Raw genomic sequence first — 23,988 nt, 5'->3', positions numbered from 1 at the left:
GGGGGGAGGGTGTGCGTTGTTCATTCATTCGATACAGTCGGGGATCCGAGGATTGCTGAAAAATTCATTCGCCCCGAGCCCTTCATCCCTTCGATCTCTCTTTCGTATTTCTTCGCGCAGCCTCCACACAGAACTTTCAATATTTCTTTCATCCTGCTTGCTCTTAGACCTTCGCCTCTCTCTCTCTCTCTCTCTCTCTCTCTCTCTCTCTCTCTCTCTCCCGTGTCCTTCTAATATCGAGATTGTGCGCCTCGAACTCTGCAAATTCTTTGATCCGATACTTCGAGAAGAAGGTCGACATTTCGAATCGGAACGGCCTTTGTCAAATCAAAAATTAATATCTTCTTATCAGACACATAAGTACTGCAGGTTTAATGTTGTACTAACACTTTTCATTTATGCTCCGCATAATTGACGTGGAAAATTCGACGATTCTCTCTTTTTTTTTTTATTGTACAGTTGTAACCTCCGATAAGAGGTTATTCTGCAGTCTGTATTACATACATAGTACTACAACAATAACCTTATACTGATGTGAAGGTAACGTAATAGGTACATATCAGTTGGAGTCACTTAATTGTTAATAGACGTGATAGTGACATTACATACACAATCCACAATCTTTCGGGAAGGGACATATAAGATCTTGCATAGAGTGTTTGTAGGTCCGTGGAGTAGTACATTACACGACATGGGCAGAAAGAACCCCGTAATCTCAGGTTATATATAAATTTCAATCTGTGAGTGTCATATAGAGGATATTGCCATAAGACGTGATCAATATCCTGTGTCTCATGACCATATGAACAGCCAGGGTTATTTACCACATTGATTTTAGCTAGACGATTCTCTTAAACTATAGATTCCATGTTTTCCAAATGTCTCAACTAATAAATCCACTATCAAATGTTTAAATTCGTGTAGCCTACATCTTATAAAATGGTTTCCCGGCGAAATAAAAAGAGCCCCATTGCATCTGCGTGTTTAATTGACTTGCGAGCGAAGAAGGGTCATGAACCTACACCGTGGATGGACAGCAGGGTGTCGCCGAATGTTTCGCCGAATCCCCAGCGTCCTCCGTTAATGAGCCACTAATTGTTCAGCGAGGAAGCCTGCTCCCGTTCTCGCGACCGCTCTCGTCGAGACACTCGAGGGCCAAGTTGGCCTTTCGACCGCGAGATTGATGCTCTTTTCTACCAGCGTCCGCTTCGTTAGGGCATCTCGACGGCCCTTCGGTGCCCTTTGCTCGAATTCGGTAGACCAGGTGCTACATCGGGACGCGATCCGGAAATTCCGTTGACCCCCGGGACACGTGTAATTTCTCCCGTTCATTAAATTTCAATTCCCGCGGGGCCTCAAAGTGGATTTTAAAAGTACCGCAACGCAATTAATTTCCCGCCGGCCGCGAAATCTCAGCCTGCATCCACACACATTAATTAGTCTTCGTCCGGCCGATGAAGCGATTCGGACAGTTTCGAGAACACGTGAAGCGCAGCGGTACTTGCCTCGCAAGCTCCCCAAACGATTTTACCTCATTTTCGGAACGCAGTAATTTTATCCTGCAATTTTGTAAAACATTTCGAGCCAGTCCAAAATTTTCTGGCGATTTCTGGAAATTTCTGGGCGCGCTGACAGATCGATGGAAAATCCAGAAGACGACAAGACAGCGTCGAAGAGCCGGGGATCTCCGTAAACGTCGCGTTACGGGTTTCCTCGATCGAGGAGTAATTAAACGCGGATTCGTGAATACGCTCGAGAACTTCCACTCGGAGAATATTTCGAGGAACTGCGTGACACCCCCTCGGACCCCTCGGCAGCCTCCTTTTGAAATTAAATTCCGTGAGGGATGCTGGAAGTAGTAACGACACCACTCGTGTCGGTCCTTCAACCCTTTTTATCCCGACCGAGAATCAAAGTCGCGTCTCAGCGAGATCAAAACCGAACGAGAGTCTTCCCTGCCACCCACACCCCCTCCCTTCCTCACCCCCTCGATGTATTTTTCACCGTGGATCATGGCGTTTTTTCCCCCTTCAACCCCCTCGCAACGCACCCCTTTCTGCCTCGCTTCTTTTTGGTGCTACCCTCCGCATTTTGTTTTGACAAATCATTTTTTTCTCATCTCTCTGTCACCATTTTTCTTTCCTACTTTTTGTCGTTGAACTCTTTCCTGTTGTCTGTGGTCATTCAGTTTGCTATTTTTGCACGTGTTGCCTTTCTGTGATTTTATTTCTAGAAAAATGATTAACAGAATTGAAAACTGTTTAATGAAAGAAAATTATTACCATACACAAACATTCGCAGTCTACGAATGACCCAAGCGTCCCCGAGACTATGATAGATTTCGAAATAATTAATAATCACCCAAGTAACTCAATCTAATTATATGTAATGCTCCTAGTCTACTGAACGCAGTTATTAATAAAATCCACCAGGAACTCGGCATTCATTTTTCCGAATGTTTATTTTGCTTTCTTGCAACCGAAACGAAGGAGAATAAATTTTCGTCTTTCGGGGGTAGATTGTCCACAAAATCGGAACTCACCCCCAGAGAATCAGCGCTCCTCGAAGTCGAACGCGTTCGATTCCGCGAACAATCGCTGAAATTCCAGCGTCGCGCGCGAAATAACGAATTCTCCGGCGTAAACATTTCACCAACCCTCCTCCCCCCTCTATAGCTTTTCAGGAGTCGGTGAAGGGGCGAGAAGGCGCGGTAGGGAGGCAGGGGGATGATGATCGATAATTATTATTCCGCGAGTACGTTCCTTCGACGAGAGTCGAGGCGGCGACGCGAAATTCCGCCCGGTCTTATTTGCATTTCCAACGGTTGGGGCCGAGTAAAATCGAGCGGGGGTGGTTGCAGGGGGTGGAGGGCGCGCAGACAACAAAGAATCGCGACCGCTTTCAAGTAAGACTTTTCGAGTAATGCTTTTGTACAGCCGCTTCGGAAAAAGAGCGGACCGCGGTTTAATTAACCGGGGGACGCTTGAAACGGGGTGGCACGGGGGTGGAATGGGGGGTGGATAGCGTGCTGAATTTTCGGAAATCGTTGCACCGTTTTATTGTCACACGGGGTGAAATGCAGACCGTATAAAACACGGGCAGTTAAAATGGAATACATTTGAAAAATCTAAGAGTCTCGTTCGAATGTCTTCGACTTGTTGAAATTATTAGTAGAAGAAATACATTTTTATCGAGCTTCTGTTCCTCTCACGATCAACATACTCAATTTTCATTCAGCATAAAAATCCGCTGTATAGTACACAAACGAAAAACCGTACTAGTCAGTCGATTATTAAGAATTAGAACACCGTACAGCGTAATTAATTACAAACGTTTATAAAGAAGAAAGCCGACTTTTAAGTTTTCTAATGGGCAAGAAAAAGACGTTACACAGAAGAAGTTACACAGTGCAGAGCGAAACTTTGTAGCGTAGCTAAATTTCAAGTAAAAATTACCGGGACGAATGAATCTGTGGAGAATAAAGTTGGTAGTACGTTGCGTAGACATCAGAGAGACCTCGAAGAGCACCGCAGCTCGAGGGCTGCGTCTTAGCGAAGTGTCCAAGGCAGCAGCACCCTCGTCAGTTGCTCGAGAAACTATCAAACACAAACGCCAGAGTACTATCTCGAGACAGTCGAAAATTCGTTGACAATGGAGGCCGGCAAACCTCGGTAATCCGATGTGCGGGGGTGGAACGCGGAATAAGCGACAGGCAGAAGGCGTCCGCGTCTTTGAAAGGCAACGAGCCATGGGGAACACGGTAATTTTTCGTGGTATTGAAACGCGGACGGTGGCAAAAGCGAACGAAAATCGAGCGCGGTCTCTCTCCCTCTCTCTCCCCCTCTCTCTCTCTCTCTGTCTCCTTCTATGTACGCTCCTTTCATTCCCCCACGAAGGAACGACGGTGCGGGGGTGTAGAGAAAGGCGCTTTAATGACTACATGCCTGACAACGAAACGAAAAAGAGGAGACAGATAGAAATAAAAGCAAACCAGAGGAAAAGAGAGGGAGAGACAGAGACGGAGAAAGAGGGGAACGACCAACCTAGGGGATGGAAAAAAGAAATTATTATTCAGAGAAGCATCTTCATCGGAGTGTGCATAATGATTCCGCGCGGTTGTCGGGCCGCAGACCTTCTTCCGGGGTGGTCGGGCGGATAGTGGTTAGCGCGTGCTCCCTTTTGTGCAACGATTGCATCCACCGTATCCACCGACGACACGCGGGAACAACCGACAGAACCCGGCCTGACAAATTGCCCCCGGAAACTGCCGGCCGAAAGAGTTCGCGAAACCATAGACAGTAGCCGGATGATCTATTAAGGCGTACCGCGTTTTCTGACGACGAGGAGACACCGGTTGCTCCGTGCCTGTTCCTCAGTTTCTTCTACTTTTTCGACATTCGATTCAACGACGAATCCAGTTTTGACTGGATGACCGTCGATACTAGACGACGAGACGATTTTTATTAGCTGGCCGGAATTAACGTTCGGACCTCGGTATTTTACTAATAATAATTTTAATGTTAGCCGAAGTTGCTGGAGAGGAGAATGACGAAGTCGACTTAGGTTTCCGAGCAACTGACCCTCCCGATTTCGAGTATCAATACGAGCGTTGAGAAGGAGGGAGAAGGAGAACGGGGCGCGGCCAAATTGCGCAGATACGAAAGCTAAAACACTGCTGGACAGCGAACAGGTCGCTTCCCGACGCACTAACTATGCTCCCCGGCAGATTTGCATTAATTTCTGCTGATAATGCGATCACGCTATAAGCCGCCGACAGTTCACGCCACAGCCGGCAGCTGTTTATTCGCTGAAAGTGTGACTCGAGTTACTAATCCCTCGGCGAAAGGAACGGGACGTGGAATCGACGAGGATCGAAGATGGATCGAACGAAAGCTTCCCGACGATCCCACGTACGTAATTGTTAGTTAGTCGTTGGCACTAATAGTCTGATCCGTGGAAGCATCTGTTCGGAACAGAACACTTTTTAATTCCTTCAGAAGGACCTACAAAACATTTTGGAGACGTCGACACTTTCAGCGATCAACCATTTTTGCAAGTAATTTTTCTAAGCTGTTCTCGTCAAGAATCAACGGAGTATGATTACTACTACGACTGAAGTGTAATTCAGTAACTCCTGATACCCCAAATACAAAAATTAGAATTCCACTGAACTGGTCCTTCAGTTATTAACAGTCGATAGATATTTGACGCCACCGCGGCGTCATCGGTCATGAGGGCGCCAATCGAGAAACCGATGAAGATGAAGACCATGAAAATCGATAAACAGCTATCTGCATATATGTTCTGCAACGTCCGATATCGCAAATTTAAGACATTCAAGATCCCAGCAACGACACAAGGAACGCTAGAACATTAAAGTTACCTTCGACAAACTCGTTCATTAGGAGAACAATTTTTGGTCCGCCCTGGCTCTTCCCAAACGATCGCCGACAACGGGAATTAGCATAAACACCGCACGGGCGGCGCTTTCATTTGAATTTTGTCGCGTCGCTTGTAAACAACAGAGACAAGAAGTCCGAGTCCCGTCTCGGAATAGAACACTCTCGAGTCTACGTTGCACGCGTGCATTCTCGAACTCGTGTAGAATCTTCGAGGACGTTCGTACAGTTCGCTGAAGAAAACAGGGTGGTCGAAAACAGTGGATAATTTTTCACAGTTTATCTCGGGTTTTTCCCGATTTTTCCCGAGCAGCGGGGAAAACGAGAAGTTCACGCGCGTCAGGACAACCGGCTGTCCCTCCGGTGAATTATGAGATTTAATTTGGAGGAGAGGAAACACCTTTTATCTTCCTCGGACGTTCCCGAGCTGCGAGACGCGCCAGGATGGTTCTTTGGTTTGCCGAGGTTCGCTGGTGTGTGCGTGATTATGTGTGTGTGTGTGTGGAGATCGATCGGCAACAAAGTGGCGAGAGCTACCGGCAGACATCTCTCGATTAAAACACGGAAAGAAATTCGGATCAGTCATCGCAGTCGGGTTTGGTCATCCTGGGAGCCATTAGTCACTCGGTAGGACAGTTAACCGGTAGCAATGACGATTCTCTTAGCGAATCACTGCGATTGGACGGGCGGTTTTGCCGATCGAGAAAACATCTGGCACTGAAAGCGTGGCTTTTACAGATTTTTCTATTATTGTGAAAATATCTTGTTCATTGTTTCGAGTCTTTACGTCTCAATTTCTCTTTGTAGTGCAACAAGTATTCCATGAAAGGGAGGAGCTTGTATTCTAGATTTGTAATAATATCCAAAACTTCTCATCATTAGACAGCGGATCGTAGTACGAAATAAAAATTTAGGACAGTCTTCTCTTAATAATTTGAGTAGATCGAGAGTAACGACACTCTTCGATTTTGAAAATCTTTCTGCTGTCTCAACTGACAGCTATCCATTCTTGTGATAAATACATCGAATCCGTAGTCTATTGGTCACGGGTTGTCTTCTTCAGAAGATGTCAAGAATGTTGAAAGAAAGTAGATTCGATTGAACGTACGTTCGACATTTTCCCGTAAGCGTGCGAAACGATAGCACGCTCCCACCTCGTCGAGGTAGGTGTCCTCAAAGTCCTCTTCGGTGGCTGCTCGAAGCAGCTCTTTTTGCGAGTAAGCTCGGCTGGTCCTTGGAGCGTAGAATGCACCGGGATGCATCGAACAACAAGAGAAGAACGAGCGAAGAGGGTGGCCGCTTAAAGGACGACGGGACCCGTCTCTTTCCACGCAGGATTTCCCTCCGGGATATCGAGTGTTCTCACGGGGCCTTGTTTCGGGCTCGTTCGAACGTTCCCACCCGGTAGAACGTGGCACGTAAAGCCCGGACAGATAGAGCAGAGAGCAGAGAGCTCCTCTTCTTCTCTTGACTGGTCCGAAACCAGTCCTGCCACCGCCCATCCGTGACCCCAGACCCCGTCATCCGGTCGCTTGCTCGCCCGCCGAGGCTTCTCCTCTCCTCCGACTCGCTTAACCTCGCTCCTCCTCCTCCTCCTTTACCTCTTCATCCGACTGGCTGCACGTTCCGTGGCTATCCTCCTCCATGATGTTTTAATTAAGTCGATCCCCGTTCGATAGAACCACTATCTGCCCTCCACCTCCGCGTGTCAAACTTCTTCCCGTTCTTATTGCCGACCGATAAACCGATTGTTTGCCAACTGTCCATCGCCGGTGAACACCTTGTTCCACCGTGTCTGCTATTCCTTTTTGTTCCGGTCCGTTGTTGCCGATTGAAGCTTAGAGCGAACTGTTGTGTACTCTAGAGAAGCATCTTGTTCTAGCCGGCTCGTTTCTCGTTTGGGTTATAATTGAATCTGTTGGTCGAGCGCTGAAGAGGTTGTGGAGATAGAAACGGGATAAGTCTTGCCAGCCGCAATGAAGAAGGTAGAAGCAACAAATCCGACGGAAAAGCGTCCCGTAAAATGTTTTAGGCGCCATTGCGAAAATACTACGCAACAAAGAATATTAGAATACGAGTCCCATCAGGTTGCACGTGTCCGGAATTGCCGGAGCCACGAAAATTTCCGAACGAAAGCGATCGATTCTCGTCCGCCCACGCTCCCAGAAGAAATTCGCCGGGCTTTTGACCAGCGTACCGCCTAACAGTTCCATTTTGCCACACCTCCGAGCCCAGGAACACGTTTGTCCCTTTCATTCCGTATTTTCGTGGCTGTTCCCGGTCCTAGCCGCGGTTTTAATTAAGCCCCGGGCTTAATATATTTTCAAACGGGATCACGACGTTTCCCTCCGAAAGGTTGCGCGCGAAAGGCGCGGCCAAGAAACGGGATTAACGCGCCGCAAAACGCGGCGACCCTTTGAGAGGCCTCGCTGAAACTGAAAGAAACCACGCTCCGTCCGCCGGCTAAACTTTTCGCAACTGTCGACTACTTTCCGGACTCACCGCCGCGCGAGAATCGCGACAATAGAATGGATTATTTCGTTCTCGCTGCGGAACTGTCGCGCGCGTGTTTTAATTAACCCTGCTCGCGGCAAGGACACGCGGTGAAGCTTTACCGTGCCTGATGTAGGTCCACTTTATACGAGCTTTTCTCTTTTTTTCTCGGTTTTGTTGAGCCCGCTTTTGTGTGAGATCGTCGAGACGAGACACCGTGAGCTGATACTTTGTTGTGTGCGCGCTGGGGATTTTTAATGCGTGATTTTTTGACGTTTTAGCTTCCAACGATGAGTTAAAAGTGTTTTGAGAACCACTGACGGAGTATTGAGAACCTGTTAATGTATCTTTTAATAGCGATTATTCGTTCATTCATGAACCAACAAGTTATTAAATTATTTTTTAGTGTTGTCTCAGAAGAAAATTATTAACCCTCTGTCTAAAATATATTTATAGTAAGTAGTAGGGTAGTAAGTTGTTAATCCCAATTTTTATTCTGAACATACTGATACAGATCAATATATTTTTCCTGTGACTTACGATGTAATAATTGCAATTGTTTAAAAGTAGGGTCATTGATTCATAAAGCAGCAGGACAATTGAAAAATTGATTATGAAGAATCCTTAATCTTCAGAAGAAGAATGATCACTTACTGTGTATCGTCGTGTGCCAATTCCACCTCGATTTTCGTCGTCTGACTGTTCCACGATTATACTACTAGTATGTTCAGTAGTTCAGGTCGACGATAGCACCGACGACTGTTGACCGCCATAAATTAATAGCTTCCTTCCCCTGTATCACCGTTCGCTATCGCACTTCCATTCCCTGCAACAATATCGATGAAATCGCCTCTGTTACAGTGCACTTCAATATTTTATCCATTTGCTGCACTGAGATAATTAAACAGAACGTAACAACGTTTCACACGGCAGATCATACGAGCGGTAATTCCAGCTTGTTCCAACGACCAACGTGATCGTGAACATCGCTCTGTATGTAACGAAATTAAAAACATGAAATCGAATCCTTTTCATTAATAAAAAACTTCACCGCGCAGTTTCGGATAACATCACTTGATTAACTCTTATATTTTTACTCTGTATTTTTATCAAGGGTCAATATAATTAATAGACCAACAACAAACAATTCGGTAACTTCCAATATCCCAAATAAAAATAAAAAATTCCGTTAAAGCAGCGCCGCTAATAGCTAATACTATCTTGACGACACCCTGGCGTCATCGGTCACGATGGTGTCAGCTTAAAAAAAGACGAAGATGGAAACACTTTGAATCGATTAAACGTCACTTGCGCTTACACCCTGCAACGTCGAACGTCGTAGATTTACCAGAGAACAATTAATTAACCCTTTGCACTCGAGAGGTGACTCTCGCTCACCATTTGGTTTAAGTGTCAAAGCACTTGGTATAATCATAACCTTTTATATTTATAATAACTTTCCTGAATAATAAAGATTAACACCATTACACGACAACATTTTTTTGGCCATTGAATAATAAATAATTTATTTCAGAGGCCATTTTGATTAACTCCGTACTCTAATGTAAATCTATTGCAATAATGCAACTCAAATGCACTAGCAAGCGCTGAATGATAACGGTACATTTTTTAGTGCCGTCTTATCAGAATTAAAGTAAAATAAATTAGTCAGTGACAATCTAATTGCCGCAGGATCAAATACTTGTGAAGTCAAATGAATTATTATTAAGAATAAAGTTTAATTGGGTATGTTTTAACTTCTACTGTATACCTTTCAACATCACTCCCAGATCGTATTTGGGATTGAATTATTATAAACAATTATTTCAATTTGTCAGTGGTCTTAAAGAAATAAACATTATACCGGTATAATCAAGAGGAGTGAGACTAATAACAATGTGGATGTGGAAAACAGTGAATCATCTGATGGTTCTTCAATACGATTTATCAACAGAAAGTCTGGCTCAAGAAAACGTTTATGGTTTTTTTCGGATTGTTCTGATTGAAATAGTAAAAATATTGCAACAAACACATTGATTGGGCGGAGAAGAAGTTGTAATCCTGATAATTGGGCCCGAAATTTACAAAAGCATAAAAAAACAAAAAGTTTGGCATACAGGAATAGAGGAGTTTAGGTTAGTTTAGTTAATTTAGTTTAGGACTTTTATCGGCTAGGCATTTGGGATATATGAGCCGTTCATTGCACAAATCGATTAACTCCACCAGTCACATAAAAATTGTAACATTACTGACGACTATTTTTTGGCTATTCTTTCTTATTAATTTTATATACCGTTAGATAGAAGCTACATCTGTATTTATGCACTCTACAATATTTATTTGAATTTATATTATAAAGGGAATTTTAAAAAACAATGTACATTACTTCATCGCATTTCTCAACTTTTTGTTTTATGGAGTTAATCGATTTGTGCAATGAACGACTCATTTAAGAAATTATGTTTATAAAGGTGTAACGATATATAAAAATCTTATACATTAATTTCTGTGTGTAATGATTTTATGTTACTGGTAAGAAATGCGTCCAAAAAGGCTGCGAAACGTCTCGAGTTGCTGGTGCGCCGCGCGAAAAAGGCCCCGAGTGCAAAGGGTTAAGACGAGTACAACAACGTTCCGCACAATAGATCAAACGACCAGTAATTCTAGCATGTTCCAGTGGCAAACGCGATCGCGAGCATTGCTTCTGTCTCTGTATAGAGGGATTGAAAACGTGGAATCTCGCGCTTTTTAACAACAAAAAAATCCCACGGAGCAAATCCCAATAACGTCGCGCGGCTTTGCGCACACGTTCCCTCGTTAACGTTGCAAAAACGGATCGCGGCGTTTCGCGTTCCGCTCGCCGGCGGCGCTCCCGTTTCCAACGAAATTCCGGTCGCCCGGTGTAAACAGCTACCGTGACAAAGTGTTAATTAACACCGGTACCAGCCCTTCGAAACCGAGACCATTCGCCAGCTCGCGAACCTTACGCTTCGTTTTCAAAACCTCTGTATCTCCCGAGTCGATCCATCGAGTTGGTCGAGCGCCTGAAAAAATAAAAATAAAAACGGAACCATCCACAGACCACTGACTATTAAATAAATAAATTCAAACCTCCGAGCCGACTGTTTCATATTTTTTTCCCGAGCTGGAAGTATCAGAGAAGTCGTATAATTGTTAACGCGCCGGACGCGCGTTTTATCTCGCATAAAAAATATTTGCATACACTCAAAGGTTCACGTAACAGATTCCTAAACAAAGGTTTCCGATTCCCGCTGTCCTATTTTCACAAATAAATTCCAGCTGTTATTTTTAGACCGCGATGTCAGCTCTGCGGTCCCCGAATGACCGTTTTCAAACAGTCATCGATACGCGATGGAAAAAGAGGGGAGCACGGGTGTCCGGCGGATTGAATCAACGGCCGTAACGCGCGGTTAATTAAAAGGTAGAATTAAATAAACATCGCGGTTTATAAACGCGATTTGTCGCGGCGCGTTACAGGCACGGGCCGCGCTTTCAAATTGAATTATTCCCGTTCCGAGCGAACGGTGCACGTGTCGGGATCGACTTTTATAGGCTGACCCGGTTTCCCTGTTTCAACCGTTCTTCTTCTTCCTTTTTTTCCTGTTTTTGCTTTTTGTTTTCTATCCCCGCCGCCGCACCGCCGCGAGTTTTACGCGTGTCGCCGCGCGATCCGCGCGCGGCTGCTCTTTATTCCACGCTCCGGCTCGCTGTCCGATACGCGTGTTTTCCGTTCCGCAAATAATACGCCGTTTGCGTCCCGCTTTGCGGAAACTCGACCGCGTTTCGGATGACTCCCCGTTCACGCCGATTGTGTTCCTCAACGAATTGCCTCGCAGTTTACAGCAACAATATTGACAACCGAATACACTCTGCCGGCGCGGCCGATCTTCGGGAATTTTTGCAGGAGAAAGTCTTGGACGGAAAATTTTGAAATTTGGTGGACTTGTTAATGTCTACTTCTAGAATATACAGTAATTCTTTCGAGTGAAAATGTTGATTAGACACGAAGTTATACCAGTTCTTTATAGGAGTCCCCGGAGAAATCGTTATGAGCGATCATGTGTACGAAAGAAATGATTCCTAACATTGTCAAATTAATTTTGCAACTAGAAATAAAATTGCTATGACAGGGTAAACGTTCTAGACTAATACAAAAAAGAATTCATCCAAATTCGACTGGTAATACTCGAGATAAAAATTCAGAGGCGCAACATGAATGTACACTAGCGGCGGAAAGTATGTTAACACCTTTTCAAGCGGAATAACTTTTTTAAAATTGGTCCAAATGAGTAGAATCTTTTTTATATGATAGACCAACTAGTTTGCTAGAGAATGACTAAACAAACATTTTTTTAGATTACGATTGGTTGGAATGATAAAAAAATGAAATGATTGTGATTTTTCAACTTTTTCATCTGAGCCTATAACGATAACTTAAAAAATGCGTTTTGTAGATTTCTATAACATATGCATACTGAAAATTTCATAAAAATCGGTCAATGTTGCAATGAGCTACAAACGTTTCAAGATGATCACATAAGGGCGATATTCCCTGGCAAGGTCGAAAATCTGCGACTTTAACCCTTAAACTCGCACCTTGAAATGTTTGTAACGTTGCTCATTGCAACGTTGACCGATTTCGATGATATTTTCAGTATGCATGTAAGTTACCGAAATCAACAAAACGCATTTTTTAAATTATCGTTATAGGCTACGATAAAAAAGTTGAAAAATCATAATTTTTTCATTTCTTTATCATTCCAACGAATTGCAATCTAAAAAGATGTTTGTTTAGTCATTCTGTAGCAAACTAGTTGGTCTAACGTCTAGAAAAGATTCAAGTCATTTGGACCAATTTTAAAAAAGTTATTCCGCTTGAAAAGGTGTTAACATACTTTCCGCCGCTAGTGTATCGCTTAATTGATAAAAGACGCGGAATCGAAAGGTCTGTATTTTGTAAACAATTCGGAAGTCAGGAACGCGATGACTTAAACTACCCCTAATTTGGCATACACTATTTTATGGTCCATTTCGAGCAAGATCCCCGGTCTATTTGGCAATATGACCGAGCCATTGTAAAGTTCGTTTGTCACGCGGAGCCATACTGTCCTCCACTGTCGCGTTCGATTAAAATATCGCCGGGCCGACGAGGAACGCAATTAACCGTCGGGGAGGAAGGAGCATCGTCACGGAAGCCTTTCAACGTCGACGTCGTGCTAACGAGCTTGCAAGCCGCGCGAGTGTCGCGTGATCGCGATATGTCGTTCTTCTTTTCCCTCTATTTTTTTTTTCCCTCTCGTCTTTTCTCGCGGGTCACGTATCCACCGCGGACATCCTCCGTTTCGGGGAACGAGCCTCTCCGGATTTTTGTTCCAATTTGCGAAATTGCCGCCGAGATTCTTGGCAGCCGGAGGAGCATTAATTGGCCCCCAGCGTCCTTGAATCGAGTCGCGCCCCCACGGTAGCAAGTTGGAATCGGATTACGGAATCGTCTCCTCACCTGCAAGGAGATTTCCACGTACCGAAACTATTGTTACCCCGTTAATTTGTAAAGTTGCGCGACGCCGAGCCTGATTAACCATTGAGACGCGCTGCAAAGTGCTCCGCGAACGTTTTCGTTCGAAGCAGCATTCAATCGTGATCCAATGCTGTTAAAAATGCGTAGACTCTATCGACGTTCAATCTTTATGCTCCAGCTTTTCGCAGTTAGCAAAGTTTCACTGGAAATCAGCTGTAAAGGTAAATCTAGAATCAATATAAATTTTCCATTTAGGAAATTATGAAAGAAAGCTTGAATTATTGGGAAGAGATAGTGGTAAAGCATCATCCGCATTTATGGGATTTTTTTGGTGTGATGGTATGGTAGATAGTGAGCATGCGATGGGCTCGTGATCGAAATCGGACGAAAATCGAAACAGGTGCGACACATACGCACGATAGTTCGCGGAACGGTGGTCGCTGGTAGGAGAAACGATCGAAGATACCGATGACCTTGGTGTTAATACCCGAGGCGGCCGGTCCTTCGTCCTTGACTTTCGTACGATCCTCGTAGCTCGGTAGTGAGCCGGTTGGTAGTCCCAGTCGACTTCATCGGCCGTCCCTGGGGAGAAGAAATGAGGAATCGACCGGCCGCCGGGAATCGCACGCATACCCGGCTGGGTTCGGGTGCGATGAACCCGATAATGCCTGGCCTGGGCCGACGTAAAATCGTCCTGCCGTGACGTATTCCACGTTCACCGTGTCCCTCCTCCTCCTCCTCCTCTATCCTTCTCGTCCTCCTCTTCGCGGCGTCCTCTTCTCGCGCGCTTTCTGCGAATCTTGCCGTTATTATTGCTGTCTCTGGCCTGCGAGCCAGACACCAATGACCTTCGTGCAAAATTGTCCACGAGAGGGTGTGGATTTTAGATTCTCGCATACGACATATTCGATTTTTCACAGTGACATTAACCCGACCCCATCATTAGAAACAATGAATAATAATGCTCTTACCACCAATTTTCTTATTACATTTAGAAAGAACAATTTCCACAGATGTTTCATAATTAAACGACGGATTTTACGCATTTGTGACGAAAGTAAAAAAAGTTCTTTTAATTTAACACGTTCACGGACAGTAAAAATTCCAGTGAGCTGCAAAAATGGACAGACAATTTTTCTTGAAACTAGTTGTACTATCCGAAATCTGATTAGACATGAACAATAATAATAAGTTAACTGTCATTAGTAATGACAGTTGGTCATTACTTTGAAATGTATATTAATTACAAAAACTTAAGGTTGTGCAAAGTTGAACGAATAAAAATTGGCTTTAAAATTTGAATGCACGTCCGCGAACGTGTTAAGAATATCAATATATTATTTCCAGCCTATTCGAATGATTAAAAGAATAACATTTTGCTCATGCTTCTTGCAATTGAGGTCATTTTTATTTCCCATAAAGATCCGCTTACATTTCAGTAGTGTAACATATATTTGTGTTACATATTTGCCAAGGACGAATTTGTTACGCTTATTATTAGGACAAAAATTGTTACTTAAATTTAGGCAAGGATTGTGGACATTCGTCGCAGGGTATTTTCGTGAAGAAAGAATCGTAATTGAAAAATTGCTGTGAAAGGAACAAACTCGAATTTCGGAATCGATGTCCGTAGAAGCAGAAACGGTTTTCGGCGACGGTTCCGAGGCGGCCGCAGCTGTTGGACCGCGGTTCGCCGGCTCGTAAATTTCCGTGTACCCATTAGAACTGGTTTTCATCGTGCCGTGACCCGGTGCGTCGAGCAACGCCGCTCGCCGGGCACCGGTGACCGTCGAACTTCTCGCGTGAAACGCTTTAATCCAGCGGCGGCGGGAGAGCACGTGCTCTCGCATCGCGCCCCGATCGTCACTCGCGCGATTAATCACTCTATTACATTAATCCGCCGGCGCAATTTATCTCGTGGGACGCGCCGGCCGCACGCATAATGCCTGAAATCCTCCGCCATAGCACTCTCCTTTCCCCCCCGGCATAGTCATCGGACCCAGTCCAGCTGGGAGTACTCTAGTGGCTTTCATCCTATCTGCCGGGCCAGCTTGTGTCGTTCGTAATTTACCTATAATCGTTTTCGGTCCAGGGACTCGCGATTGTAACCGAAACTCTATTGTCTGCTCGTGTTCCATCCGACAGACAATTTTAGAAAAATCGTTTCTGCCGAACAGGTTGCTTTCGAGGGATTTTTCATAATTTGTAGAAAATTGTAGACAAATAACAGAAATTGTAGATGCACTACTATACTACATAAATTGAGCCGTTCAGTGCACACATCGATTAACTCCATACAACAAAAAGTTGAGAAATGCGACGAAGTAATGTATATTGTTTTTTAAAATTCCTGTTATAATATAAATTCAAATGTATAATGTAGAATGCATAAATACAGATATAGCTTTCATCTAACGGTATATAAAACTAATAAGAAAGAATAGCCAAAAAATAAGCGTCAGTAATGTTACAGTTTTTATGTGACTGGTGGAGTTAATCGATTTGGCAGCTGAAAAAAGTAATAAAGTTAAATTCAGTCTTTAAATTTTTAAGTTTTTTATCACAGAAAAAGTTAGTTATTATATATTTTTATTACAGCTTTTCCATAAAAATGAATGTTGACAGTTCTGTTGTAATATATTTTTTGTGATTAATTCATAGCAGCTTTATTTTAGCAGCATTATTCTTTGGGATAATTCAGCAATATTATAAATAATGTCTTCTTCGTCAGCTGTATGTGAGGATTCGTCATTTCGATTTGTTGTCAAGTTTTTATAGTAATCATGTTTAACAGGAGGAATGAATTTTAGCAGGTCCATCATGTCTCTCCATTTTTCCCTTGTCACAGTTCTACCTTTAGGATATAATAAAGGCTGATCTATATTTTTCAAACTTTGCGGTCTACCTACTACAGATTTTCTTATATTAATGGCTTTAAATTCTGTATCTTCATTATAGTCACATTTGAATTGTATGAGATGGGGTTTGGACCTTTCTAACTTTATCCAGCGTATTTTGCGCCAATTTACTGGAAGCCCTGTGACGGTTACTTTTCTGTTAATGATTGATTGTTCTAAAGTTTTTCATTTGGATTAAGCGTTGATGCACGGCCGGAACAGATACAGCGTTACTGAAACGATTTACATTAGAGTATGGAGTTAATCAAAATGGCTTCTGAAATAAATTACTTATTATTCAATGGCCAACAAAATTTTGCCGTTTAATGGTGCTAATCTTTATTATTCAGGAAAGTTATTATAAATATAAAAAGTTATGACTATACCAAGTGCTTTGACACTTAAATTTAAGATTTTTCAAAAAGTGGAGTTAATCGATGTGTGCACTGAGCGGCTCAATTCTAGAAAAATGGTCCCACTATTCTAACTGAAATTTCTCGAATAGAAAAATTGCAGAAAAATACCTCTGCGTACGGTATGATAAGGTAAATTGATTGAGTACAAAGTTTGCGGAAAAATGGCCCCGCCCAATTTGTTTGGATCGTTCCCGGCAATCGTCCGCCGCCATTTTTCACCGTAACGATTCTCTATTGGTGCAACCGAGCAGCCAGTGATAAAATTATGTTCTGCCTTTTGGTGGAGCCTGTACGTCGCAGGAGGATATTTCTTCTCATCGAGGCGGCGCAATTTGCAAATCTCACCCCGCGTATCCTCGGGGCAGGTTACGTTTTATTTTCGCAGACGTGCGGGTGATGAATGCGCTCGTCGCCGCGGCGAACGAAGCAGGTGTTACATAATGCAGGAGACAATCTGAAGTATATATAATGTATATAGATATATATATATATACATTATCGTCAAGGATCCTCTGTGCACAACGTCGACAAATTTTTCTTGGTTTCCTCTGTCCTCGAGTTCATTTGGCTTCGCGTCGTTTACTCGTTTCTTCCTTCCAATTTCACGTAATTGGAGGATTTCACCGACGGTCGACGCAGTTTTCACCGAGTCCTCCGGCCCGCCGTTGTTAATTAAGACTTTCGTCGATTAGTCGCCTCGTTATTCATCGGCTGGCGTCGTTTCTGCCCGCGAAAAATGACGCGACCGAACACTGTCGCGAACAAACGATCCTGATTGAACGTCGCAATGTTTCTCTAATCTTTCGTTGTTTCGGTACGTCTGTCCACTTCTCGGTAGCAGCGTAAACGCGATGAAATAGACAATAAATGTAAAATAAGCGTGTAAAATATTTATCAAAGATACTTTCGCTCACTTTTTGATCACAGAATAAACACAATAAAATACACAACGACGAAACGCTAACTGTATCAAATATTTGACAGAGAAAAGTCACAGAACCGTGCACGGGAGCGTGGCAAACAAACGAACCTGATTGCGCGTCTCGCTACATCTCCGATCTTTTATTAGTTTCAAAGGTGTGTGTTCGCTTTACGATAGAAGGACAGACGCAACAAAGTACAGAACACATGGAAAGATAAATATGTAAAACATTTGACAAAGTAAACGCAGGACTATGTGCGCGAACACGGAAAACAAGAGATCCCGATTGCGCGCCTCGATATTTCTCCGAACATTTATTATCTTCGAACGTGCGTTCGCTTCTTGGCAGAGGGACAAAGAGAATCGAATGAACAACAAACGAAAAGTTAATCTGTAGACACATCGAAGGACCGGACTGACTTAATGAATCGAGATAAGGAATCCGCAGTCTACTGATTAATGAGATCTTGAATAACTGTGCTAAAACGCAAGCCTGGAAGCCGTCTAAAAAATTCTCATGAACTTTAAAAAAACTGGGGTATAATCACCGGTAGCCGGTGTCTTAATTAACAGTAAATCCGCATCAACATCCGCAGTGTCCGGCCATCAGGATCTTCTCCTGGATGGTCCCGCGTCTTCGCAGTCGATCGATGACCGATCGACCTCGTTTCGAAGCCTCGTGGCCAAGCCTCGATTGATTTTTCCTGGTGTTCACCTGCCAGTGCCGCGAGTATCGGAATTCCGCCTTTCTCTCCCCCTCCCCTTCCAGGTGACCCCCCTCCTTTCCGTGTTTAATTACGACACCTCGCGCCGCTTGATCAATTAACGCGTTTCGAACCGGCCGTGACTGACCGAGAGACGTTCCACGCGCAAATTATTCCCGCCGCGCGTACACACGACGGAATACTGATTATGCGAACCTGCGCGCACGCTGAACAGTTCCGATAACAGACACTCATTAGCTCTGCCATCCATTGGCACTCGTTAGTGCAGATTTTTACGGGAAGTCAAAGTCTTTACAGGTTCTCAAAATTTTGAGTATACACAACTATTCGCAAATATTTGATCCTGATCAAAATTTTACTGTATTTGACTGCGGATTTTACAGCAAAAATATGTGAGTACAATTTTAAACAGTGGAAGGGTTAATTTAAGCACATCAACACATTCTTTACGACTTAACACTAAACCTACCACGGTCAAATGACCGGTTTTATATTTTACAATTATTGAAATTATAAAAATTCATTTATGGAAAATAGTGGAATAAATTTCCGCGTCCAAGCATTTATTATATGGAAAATTACGGACAATCTCAATAAATTTAGGGTTGCCACTTTTATAAGGCAATATTTGACAGATACTTTTAATGCTTGGTAGGTTTAGTGTTAATATTCCGTTCCCTACAATTAGCTTGTACGAATTTTCTTTTGCATGAAATAAAAATAAAAATAGATTCGCATTACAATAAGCAAGAGGGTCGAAGGAGCACAGGCAGCGTCTTTAATTAATTTTCGTTGGTGCACGGACCCGTACACGCGTTACTCGCGTCGTCGGTCAGTTTAGCGCCGACGAGCGCCTCGGCTTAATTACCGTGAGAAATGAAACGGAATCGGTCTCTCGGAGCAGAATCTACTTCTTCGAGTCTGCTGTTGCTTCTGCGTTTGTTGGACCAGCCGTGACGCGCGCGGACTCGAGCGGAAAGGGTGCAGGGGATTGGGACGGTGTGCTATCAGACACATTGTCTCCTCGTTAAGCCAGTTAACGCTTCATTTGAACCGTTTTCAGAATGTTAACACGGGTTTCAGGGGCACGTGACTGTTTTACAATATTTTGTACAAGTCCTGCCAACGTATCCATTCAGATTTTTAGCAATTTTTATCCCAGGAAATAAATTTATTCAACAAATAATATTGTTAGTTATGAATTGAAAACTTGGGAATATAAAGAGTCCAAGTGACTTTATCGTACGTGTTCCAAACAGAATACAAAACAGAATACAAACTGTTGAGTTAAATAAAAATTCAACTCGGCAGTTGAGCAAAATTATTAAAAAAATACAAACGGGTGTGGAGAGAAGTGTGCACCAGGGGATGAAGGGGTGAAGGAGGAGGGTAAATCGGAAGAGGCCTCAAAAGAGGGACAGAGAAGAAGCCAGAACGGGGTGCAAGAGCGACAGGGGGTGAAAGGGATCCGAAGAAGAGGGAGTTCACAACTGGGGGAGGAGGAGTAGGAGGAACAGGACAGGGAGAGGGTGGGAATCCGCGGGAAGAGAAACAGGAATGACAGGAGAGGGAGCGAGCGGCTGCAATAAGAGCAGAAACATCGGTGCCAGATGAGTGTGCCGTGAGTCATGCCGCATTCAGTCCTCGACTTTTCTCTCCCCGCAATAAAACTCGGTAATATTACCGGGGTAATCTGCCCCGTGGGTGCGTCCGGTTGCGAATTCACCCGCCGGTAATTAAACTCTCTCTCTCTCTCTCTCCCTTATCCCCCGTCTCCACCCCCTGCCGGCTGGTCCTCTTACAGAGTTCCAGCCGATAACCCGAGGACGCGTCGCCCGGAAGTTGTTCCATGCACCCCCGTATCGTCGCGCGCGGGAAAATGAATTTTTTTCTCTCCACGGCTTGATGAACGCGGGCTCGCGTCCTCGAGGTCTGTTGGAGCTGTCAACGACGTTAACTATACAGTCGAAGAGTTAATCCTTCTACAATGCTGACTGGGTCCGGTTTGACCCGACATTGTAAACGGTCCACCTGAATTCCGATTTATTTAGATCAAATTATTTCAATATATTACCATCTACCGGGGCGAGTATTTTCTAATTTTTAAAAGCCTTTAAAATACTGGGTCCAAACGGACCCGGGCTCCGCCATTCGAGAGTTAAGGATTGAAAGCCAGTCTGAAAAATGATGTTACAACGCAGCCAGTGCCATAGCAACGAGAACTTCCTGCATATTCTCGTTAAGCAGGCCCCTCTTATTTTTCAAACTGTTCCAGATAAGTCGTAAACATTTCTGTGGCATACGCATAAAACGATCGAGCCGAGCATCTTCGGGAAGGGCGCCGGTTAAAGGACAGTTTTGAAACGCGATTCGACGACGCGAAGGGATTCCATAGCGGCGAGACACGCGTCCCCGCGCATAATCATTACACAACCCCCTAACAAAGTGACAACGGAGAGCAGCCGGCGACGCGGCCGAATCAGTAATTTTAATAACGCGAGATTAAACCGGTCGCGAGAGAGCGCGTTCACATCGGAATATGAAATGTTTTGCCGCGTTCCGCGTGCGGAATGGCGTCCGCCACGGGTACGAGACGCATCACCGCGGGATATTAGTGTAAAACGGTGTCGACTGTTGAAGCACCCTTTCCAGTAATTATTCCGTCGCGCCCCTTTCACGGAACAAGTCACGGACGATCGAATGTCCGTCTGTATAATTCACGCTTTCCCCCCCTCTCTCTCCCTTCACGCAAGCTATCTCGTCAACCCTTCCAGCACCCTGCGTTCCATCTGCTTCTGCATCATGTTTGTCGCACGCTTCCCTTGGTTTCTGCCAAAATCACTGAATAACGGAATCGTTTCTTCGACTCTTTCTAAAAGTGGTTTCGGTTAAACTTCTCCTGAGGAAACCAGAAATTTTTAACTTTTTCTTATGCAGTCCTGTAGATTTTGCCGGGAAAATTCCGAAAATCCAAGTTTCAGTCCTAGGAGAGCACTCCTTCAAAAGTTTTTGACTTCGGCTTTAAAATGCATTACTTTCGTCACAATTTGTCGCACGCTTCCCTTGATTTCTGCCAAAATCACTGAATAACGGAATCGTTTCTTCGATTCTTTCTTTCCATTTTGTGTGACAGCCTGCGGATCCTGATCGCAAAATAAAAGTGGTTTCGGTTAAACTTCTCCTGAGGAAACCAGAAATTTTTAACTTTTTCTTATGCAGTCCTGTAGATTTTGCCGGGAAAATTCTGAAAATCCAAGTTTTAGTCTTAGGAGAGCACTCCTTCAAAAGTTTTTGACTTCGGCTTTAAAATGCATTACTTTTGTCACAATTTGTCGCAGGACTCCCTTGGTTTCTGCCAAAATCACTGAATAACGGAATCGTTTCTTCGATTCTTTCTTTCCATTTTCTGTGACAGCCTGCGGATCCTGATCGCAAAATAAAAGTGGTTTCGGTTAAACTTCTCCTGAGGAAACCAGAAATTTTTCACTTTTTCTTATGCAGTCCTGTAGATTTTGCCGGAAAAATTCCGAAAATCCAAGTTTCAGTCCCAGGAGAGCACTCCTTCAAAAGTTTTTGACTTCGGCTTTAAAATGCATTACTTTTGTCACAGTTCCTCCAATTTTTCAAACTAAATGCATAAATTCCGGAAATTAGTCGTGAGTCGTTTTGCACGGTTAATTGAGGACTCCTCGGTTCGGATTTTATTCGGAAACCGTCGCGTCGCTCGAGACGACACGCGTTCGAGGCAACGGAGACGAGAGGGTAGGGTGGTTTTCGGGGGTGCCCGGTGAATAGGGGCAGATTACCGGGGCCACCCCTCTCGTCGAAGTGCAATTCGGTTCCGCGAAAGGGGTGGCCCGGGGTTGACTAACGGTCGACTATCCTCGCGGTGCTGTCGCTAAACGCTCGTGTAATCCCTTCTGAATGGACACGCGTTCCGCTTCGCGGAGATTCCGTCCGGGATAACCGTTCGACGACGCGGTAATTACGTTTTTCACGCGTCCGTTCGCTGCCGTGAAAACGCCGACATTTAAATACGCTCGCCGGCCCGGGAAGATTAAACACGGGGCCGGTTAGGTTCGGGGAATTAATCAGGGTGAGCCGAAAATTATTCGCATACTGGCCAACGAAGCATTCAAGAAATTGCAAACGTACGCGACTTTTAATTATTGATATTTTGATTCAATCCTCCTTCTTACACCTTGCCCATCGCTATACAATTGACACTGTTCAGGACCATTTATTTCATAATTTTTTTAAACATATTTTTCAATGTTAATTCGCCGAGACACGTCGAGATTATTTACTAGAAACTGAGGAGCAAAGTAACAATTTTCATTCTCTGGGTCCAAATGGGCCCAGGCTTCGCCGTACATCAAGGGTTAATATACTTATCGGCGTATGTTTTTGGAACACTTATTTTAAGGACATTTTAAAAGGATTGCCATGCATTGTGATGAGTTTAGGAGCCACTGTCCTAGATCCAGCACGAGCCTCCGCGGCTCTTAAACGTCGATTGCCATAATTCTCCCCGGTCAAATTGAATAGAAAGGCACGGCGTCTGGAGCCGGCGAGGCGATCGACGGTGTGTCCGCTCTTCCCTTTTTCCTTCGAATACAGGACAGGTTCCCCGCTCGTCCGAAGTTTCATTTAAAACAGGTTCCGGAGCGCCGTTGGCCTTATTATTAACCGTCGATGGCGAATGCGCGCAGTCCCGCGATGCAATTTGTCGTCTGCGACGGTCGTTCGCGGTTTTATGCCCCCGCTCGATCCGTTTAATAAAATCTTAATGGTGTTTCGATCATTGCTCCCTCGGCCCACGTTTCTGACCCCCTTGAAATTCGAACGGTCTCGTTTGTGGCGGACATACTCGCGCAACACGTTCAGGTGTCATTATTGCATTATCCGTTCGACGAGTTTGGTTTATCTTTGATTTTTGAAAGACTATCAAATTTTTCGCAGATCGGGGAATGCAAAGTTAGACACTTTGTGAAATAAATTACTTCGATTTCGTGGAATTTTGAGGTTTGACAGTCGAAGCGTTGACTTGGAGAATTTTGAAATGAATTTTCCGGGGAATGTAGATTGAAGTTACTGCTCGGCCGAAAATAATTCGAAAATGTTCTGCGATTGATGCCGACGATCTCCAGCTGGAAGTTGGCGCAGATTTCGCGTATAATCTCCGGCGAATCATCGTCCATCTCTCCGCTAACGACGCGAATATTTAGTCAGAGCCGCGGCAGTTCCACGATTAGAATTCCTTTCCGGTCTCTCGGCTTTCCATTTTTCTTCGGCGAACGTTCCACGCCGCGTCGGTGCTCTGCCCTCGGGAACTTTGATCGTCCCGACGAGATTTGAATATGTTTGCGAATTCGCGTGATTTACGTGGCGTTCTCGGTTTCTTTTCCAGGCCTGAAGTACCTTCATTCCGCCAGGATTCTGCACAGGGACATCAAGCCGGGCAACTTACTGGTCAACAGCAACTGTGTACTTAAGGTGATTTTCGTCAACATTTGTCCAGCCGAAATGTTTCAGCGTTTAATTGACTTGTTTAGTTGCTTGCTCATTAAATTCTCTCATTATGCTCGGATAGTAAT

At 44.2% G+C, this 23,988-nt stretch overlaps 1 protein-coding gene across 2 annotated transcripts in view; it reads left to right on the top strand.

The window, feature by feature from the left end:
* Positions 1-23,988, top strand: part of Nmo (serine/threonine-protein kinase nemo) — a 196,256-nt gene that overhangs the window by 154,056 nt on the left and 18,212 nt on the right. For both annotated transcript variants that reach the window (XR_013083185.1, XM_076798329.1), the window contains exon 5: positions 23,802-23,887. Coding sequence is in view for 1 of the 2 variants with exons in the window: in XM_076798329.1 (XP_076654444.1) it covers positions 23,802-23,887 (86 nt within the window). In the remaining variant the exon portion in view is untranslated. The remainder of the gene's footprint in view (positions 1-23,801; positions 23,888-23,988) is intronic.

Source organism: Halictus rubicundus, chromosome 12 (genome assembly GCF_050948215.1).
Source record: "Halictus rubicundus isolate RS-2024b chromosome 12, iyHalRubi1_principal, whole genome shotgun sequence".
Classification (NCBI taxonomy): Eukaryota; Metazoa; Arthropoda; class Insecta; order Hymenoptera; family Halictidae; genus Halictus; species Halictus rubicundus.
This window is presented reverse-complemented; position numbering and strand designations above follow the sequence as displayed.